At 34.0% G+C, this 10,109-nt stretch overlaps 1 protein-coding gene across 1 annotated transcript in view; it reads right to left on the bottom strand.

The window, feature by feature from the left end:
- Positions 1 to 6: 6 nt before the first annotated feature.
- The window catches only part of LOC106869582 (phosphopantothenate--cysteine ligase), a 20,603-nt gene continuing 10,500 nt past the window's right edge, over positions 7 to 10,109 (bottom strand). The window contains exons 2-7 of the mRNA XM_014915383.2: positions 9,824 to 9,912; positions 8,423 to 8,562; positions 7,519 to 7,733; positions 6,429 to 6,548; positions 5,842 to 5,907; positions 7 to 4,630 (exon numbers count right to left, since the gene is read on the bottom strand). Coding sequence (XP_014770869.1) covers positions 4,457 to 4,630; positions 5,842 to 5,907; positions 6,429 to 6,548; positions 7,519 to 7,733; positions 8,423 to 8,562; positions 9,824 to 9,912 — 804 coding nt within the window. The 3' untranslated portion in view covers positions 7 to 4,456. The remainder of the gene's footprint in view (positions 4,631 to 5,841; positions 5,908 to 6,428; positions 6,549 to 7,518; positions 7,734 to 8,422; positions 8,563 to 9,823; positions 9,913 to 10,109) is intronic.

Here is a 10,109-nt window from a genome sequence, read left to right as displayed (position 1 = left end):
CACTGAAAATTTGACAGTATCTTATCCTAATATTATATCATCTACAGCAAAGTACTTAACATTTCAATTAGCTCAGTCAACCTTGCTGTTAATAGGTACAAGGATGAGGTACATTCCACCAGTAGGAGAAACAGGATACTGTAAAACTGATTAGTTTCATTATTAAAAAAAAACCAAATTGTTTCGATTAATTATTTAATTATCCAGAAATGCAGTAAAAACAATAATTAAGTTAGTGTTAATATATTCATGTAATTAATATTAAAAACCTACTTAAACATACTTCAGCAGTGAGGAAAAGACAACATTAGCATAATGACTAATATTATTTCAGTAAGTATTTAGTAATTCTCCCATCACTATTTCAGTACAACAGGGTGAGGTCTCTGGGTCACTGAAGAAATTATTAAAATAATGCAGTCTTCATTAATATTTCCAATTAGAACTTTTGGCGCTCATTATATGAGTGCATGGCCCATTAGTGTCAAGTTCATGAACCATATTGTCATGAGTTCATTTCCCAGACGAGGCAATGCATTGTGTCCTTGAGCAAGGCATTTCATTTCACACTGCTCCAGTCTACTTAGCTGAAGTGAGTACCAGCAGTAGCTGGGAGTTAACCTTGTAATGAACCAGCACCCTGTTTGAGGAGAGTTTTGTGCTGTCACTTATATGCCACAAAGTGAGAAGACAGTTCTATATTTAAGAGACGAGAAATTATGTACATTATTTACATTTGACGGATATTTGTCCTCATCTTGTTTGTTGTTAACATTTCGGCTGATATACCCTCCAGCCTTCAACAGGTGTCTTGGGGAAATTTCGAACCTGGGTTCTCATTCCTAAGGTATTTTTCAATGTTGTTATTATTATTATTATTCAGATCCAGGTTTGATTCCAGGTAGTCACCTGAATAATAATAATAACAATAATAATAATAATAATATTGAAAAATACCTTAGGAATGAGAACCCAGGTTCAAAATTTCCCCAAGACCACCTGATGAAGGCTGGAGGGTATATCAGCCAAAACGTTGTGTTAACAACAAACAAGATGAGGACAAATATCTGTCAAATGTGAATAATGTAAAGTGAGAAGAGTTCTGCCATAATGAGCCTGTAGGCTGGAGACAAACATATGTTAAATATAGAGTGAAACACTAACAATTGCTTTTCAAGTGGATGGCATCTCTGGGTTATCAACCCATGACATATATGTATTTAAATAGGGTATTTTTCTTTGTAACATTATTAATCTATTTAGTAATTTTCTGACTAATATTTCAACAAATAAAGTGAAACCTATTGAGATCTCATAATACTGAAACATACCTAGAGTTGTCTCCCATGTTTCCTACCAGAACCGATTAAGTTGTTGAACTAGTGTTATCTTTTCCTCACAGTATAAGTATTTCTAATTAAATACATTAATGAATCAAACTGGCTACAAAAACAGCTTCTGTTTCCGTTTTCTGATCGAGGCATTAGTATTACAAAAATCTGTACAAGAACATTCCAACAATTCATCTGAAGAATCTAAATTTGCAAAAATAGCTAACCTCATTAAACATAAGGAAAAAAAAAAACTTATAAAAGAATTGGTCTCTTGAATTTTGTCTTTTAAGAATCAAACTTTGCAACAAATTACATTTTTTTTTTTTAAAAGTAGAAAAAGTGAACCACAACCACCACCACCACCACCACCATCATTTGTTTCTTAACAGATTGGGATGGTGTTGCATTGTAGACTTTCTTTACAAGTCTTACCATTTTGTCTTAAAGTTGTACAAGGGCAATCATTAATTATCTGCACTACACACCCTCCAGTCACTATAGCACAGCTTTGAATTTGAAACATCAAGTTGTTATTGCTTTAATAATAATGAAGCCTGTTGATGCTTTCAAAAGGAGAACCATGGTTAATTTACATGTTTACAATAATATTGCATTATTTACATCAATAAAGTTGTTAACAGATAGACACTGCCCTGGTTTCTGTTTGCCCTATAGAAGAGCAGTGTTCAGTGATCTGTGTTTCTGTGTATCAGAGATTGAAATCCATCAACAGGTTTGAGCACAGTTTGAAAATTGTATTTTGCTGCTATGGACTGTCTCCAAATAAATAGAAAAATTCAAAACTGATCATACAAGCATCACACATCAAAGAATTGGACACCACTAATGACAATACTGAATGAGCCCATGTTATAGTTCTATCGAACAGACAGATGACTGATGGACGACATAACAAAGTAGTTGTGATTTTGTTCATGAAATCATCCACAATAGACTTGGCCATGTTTAACAATTAAAGATCTCAAAACACAGAACCAGATCAAACAAAGGATTTTATCCAATTCACTGTCCCGAGGTGACGCTTTATTTTTGTGACCCTAAAAAGACGAATGGTAAAATTAACTTCGACAAGGTTTGAACTTAGAATGCGGTGTACAAAAACTGCATGACATTTTGTTCAATACTTTAACAACTCTGCCACTGTAATAAGTCAGGTTGCAGACACTAACTCAACACATCTCAGTATTAGGTTTAACATATCTGGAGATCTGGTCCAATCGACATTTCAAGTTCAAAGCTGTACTACTGTGACTGGTGATGCATGTAATGACTAACTTTACCACCAATAGGGAAAAAAAAAAAAATTACAAGTGCTTTGCTTGAAAATTAATGACATTAATGATATGCCTTCTAAAAATTATCCAGCCCAAGAATTTTCTGCTTGGTTGTTTTCTCAACTCAGCTACACTCATGTTAAGTCAGCAGACCGTACTCAATTCATATGCATTCTTATCCTCTACATTCACCGAGTATAACAACTCACTACCATACATCATCATATTTACTACACTGGGTGAAAAAAAAAAACAAAAAAAAAACCTGCCTTGAGAGAGAGAGAGAGAGAGAGAGAGACCATTGGTAGTACTTCCCAAGAGAGATTCCATCACCTTCAGACTTCAACCAACACAAACTACTGTTAGTCTCATCTCGAGTACTAATTATACTACACAGCTACTAATTTCAATCAGCATGCAATCAGTTCACAGACAAAGCTGCTTGCCAAAACAGCTATGCCAATACATTTGTCCCACCATCAACTCTAGTTTGTTATCAATGTCACAGATCTCACTGGATCTATTAAGCATTATCTGTTTGTAATGACTACACAAGAATGATTTACATGACTTACAGCTATCTTACCCTCCATTTTGGTTTTTGCAATACATTTCTCTTCCGTGTCAAATTGTTGTATCTTTTGACAGGGTATTACTATTATATTGGTGTGCTGCCAGAAATGTTACAGTTCAAAGACAAAAATGCTCAGTGATATTTCTTCTGGCACTTTACATTCTGGTTGCCTTTAGCTTTTATTCTTCTGAAGCCAATAAATAAAATACCAGTTGAGCACTAAGGTTGATGTGAGCAACTTTCCGCTCCTTGGAAAATTACTGGCTTTGAGCCAAAATCAGAAAGAATTATTATTGAATGTGAGAGCAATGCATGCCATCAAAGTGACACTGGGGTACAAATATACGAAGCCCAGTATGCCCATCATGACTACCCATTTGATAAGGGTACACCAGGCACATGCATCACAACCATATGTGCATGACATGATGATTTCATATCAAGATGAACAGCGCATGACCTTGAAGGTGGAGCCCAGTTAGAATTTCCTTCAGGTCGAGCAGCTCATTCTGCAGAAAAGGTCCCTGAATATTATTATTATTATTTCTTTGCTGATCAATGAACCTGGGTCTATGTGAGTCCTTGATTGGAGACACTAGTCAGAAGACCTCCAGGTACAGGAGAGCCATCATTGTCATCACTTATTATTACAGACTACAAGTGCTCACTTTCTTCTTCTACACACAGTTAAGACTCTGTTGTTAATGAAGTTTTGAGAACATCAGACTACAAACTAATACTCTAATCTATGCCTATGTCCACCTTTAAAACTGTAGACCCCAGCCAACTTTTCCCAAATTTTTCTTGTATTTCAACAAGGTGTTGAACAGTCTGTTTCTGTGCAACGTTTTTATATGCAACCATCAATTCCTGTAATCCCTTATCAACATACATACACACACACACAAAGAAAATAATACCAAAGAAAACCGGACAACAAAGTCTAGCCCTTGGTAAATCCTTATGCTCTGATACACCAAATTCCTTACTGGCATCACTGCCAACACTAACACTACATTTAGCTTCCTTATACAGTAATCTCAGTCACTTCCACAAGTCAGTCGTTCAGATCTAGCGTGCAAAAATTATACATATGCATGGTAATAAGATTCTACTTGAAAAATAAAATTTACAGCAGAATTACAAAATCACAGTTTCTATAAAACTTCATTCTTCAAACTAATGAGACGTAGCAGAATGTTGAAGAACTGATTGCAGACGAACCAATCCTGCCCCCTCATCCCTATAAAGGATTATTTATTGTTTAACATTTCATTGTGTCTGGCTATCAACTCTTTGATAATGAGCTCTTCTATTTCAATTCCTTGTGAAAGACATTCGGCAGACAGCATGATTGGTTTTGAGGAGTCTTTGGTAACTAGAATCACCTCTTCTTTCCTTGTCTCAAGAAGGTTGGCAATGACTAACTGGAAAATTATAGAAAATGAAAACGATATTTATTGAAAGAATAGAGAGAGGAAGAAAGATTAGAGAAAAAGAAATATGGAATATATAGAGAGGAACAGAGTAGAAAGATACAATGGAAAAGAACAGATTGAAAGAAGAATACAGTGGAAGGAAAGAATGAAGAGAAAGTAAACATTACCAAATGAAGAGGTTTCAGCAATTAACCAAATTTTCTCATGTATAAGTTGCACTCCTAATTTAGTGTTAAATTTTGGTACAATTTTTTTTTCCTTTCAGTTTTAGGTTTGCAATGTGTATAGATTGAATCCCAGTTTTTTTTCAGTTAAAATCAAATAAAAACAGTGCAACTTACACATGAGTAAATATGGTGTGTTCTTCATATACATGATATATATTTTAAAGTACAACATATTGAAGCACAGAAGTTAAAAGAGGTTCACAGCATCCTGCTGTCAACCCTGCTTTAAGCAGTTACAGCTGAAATCTATCCAGAATTATATATAAAACTTACACTGTACATATGATGAATTATACATATCATCCTCCATCTCCTCTAAGTCTCTAATTTCTATTTATACAAGGTTGGCCAAAAGTAAATCAAAACTCCATAAATAATATTTGTAATTCTGTATTGACTCGAATGGAAAAATGTGTCGCTCAAGAAGGACTTCAGTTTGAACAATTTTCATGATGTTTCATATTTAGGTGCTTTTATTAAATTCCTTCAGTTGTTAAACATAAATAAATCTTGGAACTAAATGGTTGTGATTTACTGCCAGGTGACTTCTGGCCAAACCTGTACAGTGTATATATGTAGAGTTTGTAGTTTTTAGAGATACATGACCACACTTGCCTTGACATTGAGAGTTAGCAGTCTCACTTTTCAGGTAACAGTCTTTTAAACTTGAGCTATCATTACCATATTTTCTAGCATACAAGTCAAATTTTATGGGCCAACATTTACAGCTTAAAATGTAGTTAAACTTATATACTCAAGATGACTTTGGAAGACCAAAGATTCCAGGTGAAATGCAGCAGAGTTTGGAAAGGTAATGATGATACTTGAATGTTTACACTACATATTTGCACTATATACTACATTGAATTAAATACTAGAAAATACGGTGAATAGTCTAAGGTATCAAATTTTGAAAAAAAGTATCTCCAGAAAATTTCCCTAACAATATAGGAAAATATTTTGTTTCCTTACCTGGTGTTGATATTTTTCTAGAGCTGCTTTTGATTTCGATATCAGCAAACTTCTGTTAGTTTCTAACTAAAAGTAACAAAAAGACATTTTTGTTATGAATTTGCTTTAAATTAAAATCCATAACATGGAAAGACAAAAAAAAGGAAAAAAAAAAAAAAGAACATGTTTCATTTAAGGAGGAAGGTGCATTGTGGTTAAGAAGTTGACTTTGTCAGGGTTTGAACTCAGAATGCAGTGAACTCAAATATTACATGACATTTTGTTCTACAATTTAACAACTCTGCCAGTTTGCCACCTGTATAAGTCAGGTTGTATATCTTAATTCGACACATCTCACTTCTCTGGCTCTAGGAAATGGATCATCTGCATGCACACAGATTATCATCTTATCCAAAGGGAAATTTATTTCACATTAGCTTTGCACTGGACACAGTAATAGTTGAATAGCTAAGAAGGTTCCCAAGGTTCCAGGTTCATGCCAGAATGGAACATGGACATTAGATGATGATGATGAAGATGACGATGATGTACTAGTCAAGTATATGTATTTTGATTGAAAATGTGCAATATACTGAAATGTTACTGACCTTAAAAGAAATTATAAAAGCATCTGGTGCCCAGTCTTTGACAAGTGGTTCCAATAATTTAGGAACCAATTGAAGAGATAATTGTAGAGAGCCATTTGAGGACTGGATTTTGTGTTCTGGCTACAAAAGGAGACAGTAAATATCAGTTAACATGGCAGCAATATAGAAACTATTTCAAGGGAGAGAGGGGTTCTAAATGGTCAATCAACATCTTAGAAATAGCAAGATGATTTCCCTCAAATCATGGCCAAATAACTTTAAAACAAAAGAACATGTTGGATAATGTAGTCCTAAATAAACAATGCCTGAAAAAATAAAGAAAAAAATGATATGGTTATGGTTGGATTTTTTTTTTTTTATCATAGATCTCTATCAACCAAGACTGAATGGGGTTAAACAACATCGATTTAGATAATGCATGGGCAACCTTTCTCGAGAAGTGGGCCATGTGAGACATGGCTCATTATCAGGTGAGCCATACAATTAAAAAAAAAATTCAAGGTAATTTACTGTTAGGCATGTCATTCACAAAGTCCCACAGGCTGCACTTTGATTGCCCCTGATTGATCTAAATCAGTGGTTCTTAAATCATTTTTTTACCTATGGACCCCTTTGGTTCCCATTTATCTCAAATGGACTCCCAGAGTCAGTCAATGTTTAAAAAATCCAATTATATTTTTTATAATTAAACATTATTATAAATTGTATGTTTTAAAAATTGATAAAATATTTTGTGTATAGCAGAACTATAAACAATTTATTGCAGATAAATCTTATTGCAACAAAATCTTATGTGGACCCTGAAGGGCCATGTGGACCCTAGTTGAGAACCACTGACATAGATGATAACAGATGCTATAAGTGTTATTGAGTGTTGTTGTTGATTAGTCCCTGATCAGCCTTGACTGATCAGAGCTGTGATTAAACGTGTTCCAGTCACAAGAACCTAATTCTTTTTCCCCACAGACAAAATATGTAGAGCAACATGTGAGGTGATTGTCATAGACAGGTTAGTATCAAAAGAGTTAAACAAGCAAGATTATCAGATTTGAAGAGAAGATAAAAAGATAAGATAAAACAGCATCCATACCATTTGATCTTTGGGAATATAGAAGTCAGACACAGCTGCTGCAAGATAGAGCATAGCGTTGAGGTGGAGAGTTTTTAGTGCCAGAGCTGCTATGCGGAGTAAATATAAATACTCACTCAACGTTGTAAAATCTACTGATAGTAGCATTTCAGAAAGTGTTACCTTTTGATAGATGCGTAATATCTTGCTAATTTTCTCCTCGTACTTGCCTTGCACTATGTACAGGAAAGAAGAAAAGTAAACATATAAACAAACACAATAAGCATAAGAGAATTAAGACAAATAAACAAAAAAAAAAAAAACTGATTGAAGCAGTTGGCAGTTCTTGCAAAAAAAAAAAACAACTTCATAATTTGGCTAAGATATAAAACGTGTTTAGCCCAAGGTCAGTCTTTTACTGAGTAAACCTATGATCAAGAAGAATTCCTTATCAGAATACCCATGAGATGACATTCCAAATAGAGATTTGGCTGCTGTTTCTAATTGGTTATGAGATTGCACGGAGGGAGTTCTGTTGGTTTGAGAACTTCCACTTTGGAAGCCTTCACCTTAGACCATGTGGAAAATCAATGTAACTTTTAAAATTTAGAGAAAGGTTTTTCAACATTTCTTTAAGCCTTTAGCATTCAAGCCAGCCATGTCTGGTCCAAATATTCTACCTGTTTTATGTTAAAACTAGCCAGATCCAGCCTCTCAAACCTACCTTGCCATGTCATTCTAAAAATAAACAATCACATTATCAAAATCCCTCAAACCTACAGGATAATGCCTGATTAATTCAAAACAATGTGGATAAAAAGGCATTACTTTGGACAGAATAATATGAATGCTAAAGGGTGAAAAGACAAACAAAAGTAACAGTAAAGTATTAATGTGATAATGAAGTATTTTTAATTAAACTTACCTGCAAGTGACTGTGTCTGGCCATCTTCACGGAATTCAAGAAAATCAAGTAGATTTTTGCGTGAAAAATTGCGAGAATATGGCTCAAGAGAGCCGTTTCTGTGTAAGAATATCACTGCATAACCACTATTGAGAAAATATCTATTTACAAATTAAATGAAAATAACATTTGCCTTTTGTAAAATCACTGGGTTTGCTTTTTTTAAATAAATAAATGTAAAATGGTAAATTTTCAAGATGAGATCAGATGAGGGAAAGTTTCCTTGAAACTTCAATTTAAGCTGATATTGGAAAGAATGTTAAATGGTTAGTGAATTTATTAATTTCCTTAGCATTTGTTTTTTTCCTATGCTAACAAGAATTTGATGAGAATCTGAGGCAGGATTCTATGGCCAGATGCTAGTATAAAAAAAAACATGTAAAAACAAATAAAAATGAACAAATGCTCTTCTTTTTACCAAACTTTAGCCATTTTAAGCAAGAAAGTTTTTTTCTAGAAACCTTTGAAAGTGCAGAGAGACAAACCATAATGTCATTATCATTTTGCTTAAGCAGTGGGTGACATGTGGAACATAAATATTCACACACATCCATATGACAGGCTTCCTGCAGGTTCTGCTTACCAAATTCATTCACAAAGCATTGATCAGCCTGGGGATATCAATGCCTTTTGTAGAAGACATTTACCTGAGGTGCCATGCAGTGGGATCAAATCTGAAACCATGTGGTAGCAAAGTGAGCAAGCTAAAGTAAATAGATTTGACCCTCCATTGATGGACACCTCCAACCAATAAAGTATTTTTTAATCTTTCTTGCTATTCTGTGGGTAAAGCATGAGAATTACAATTTTTTTTTTGTCTTTTCAATAGTAGATGCATCAGTCAAAGTTCTGTTTATAATGTATATTAAGTCTCCCTTCTCTCACGTCCTTTCCTCCAAATCCTTTAAGTATGGAAATTTAAATTAGATTTTAAATTCCAAATTCCTTTCAATATTTTCCATCAGCATCTTTTCACTGATATATGGTAGAATTACATTATTTACATCTGACAGATATTTGTCCTCATCTTGTTTGTTGTTAACACAATGTTTCGGCTGATATACCCTCCAGCCTTCATCAGGTGTCTTGGGGAAATTTCAAACCTGAGCTCTCATTCCTAAGCTATTTTTCAATGTTATTATTATATGGTAGAATTAGTCAGTCCATTGATTTCATTTAAGTATTGATGCTTGAGGCCAGTTAGTCTACTTTCCCTTTTGCTAACACATTTTTTTTTTTTGCCTTTTTCTGTCTTAGATTCTATCAAAGTTACTAAACAAGACATCATTTTGAAAATAGTAAAAACAAATATAAATTAGAATAGTATAAAGTTTAAAAAAAAAAAACACAGAATAAGGATACTCGGCTGATGCTGATCCACGAGTCCCCTGGCTGAAGTTGTCAATAAAACGTACAGTTCGGCTTTCTAATGGAACAATGGTACCTCCAGACTAAAAATAAATAAAAAGGTAAACACAACAATGAGGTACTTAGAAAATGCAATTTATATAACACAAACCTGTAAATAAATGATTATGATAAATATATAAAGCAGAGATTTCTAAAACCCTTTGTGTCTTAAGAGGGAAACCCTTTAAACTCCAATTGCATCATCTACAGTAAGTTAGTTTGAATGGCTAAACCACAT

This window comes from Octopus bimaculoides, chromosome 17, assembly GCF_001194135.2.
Source record: "Octopus bimaculoides isolate UCB-OBI-ISO-001 chromosome 17, ASM119413v2, whole genome shotgun sequence".
Lineage (NCBI taxonomy): Eukaryota > Metazoa > Mollusca > Cephalopoda > Octopoda > Octopodidae > Octopus > Octopus bimaculoides.
This window is presented reverse-complemented; position numbering and strand designations above follow the sequence as displayed.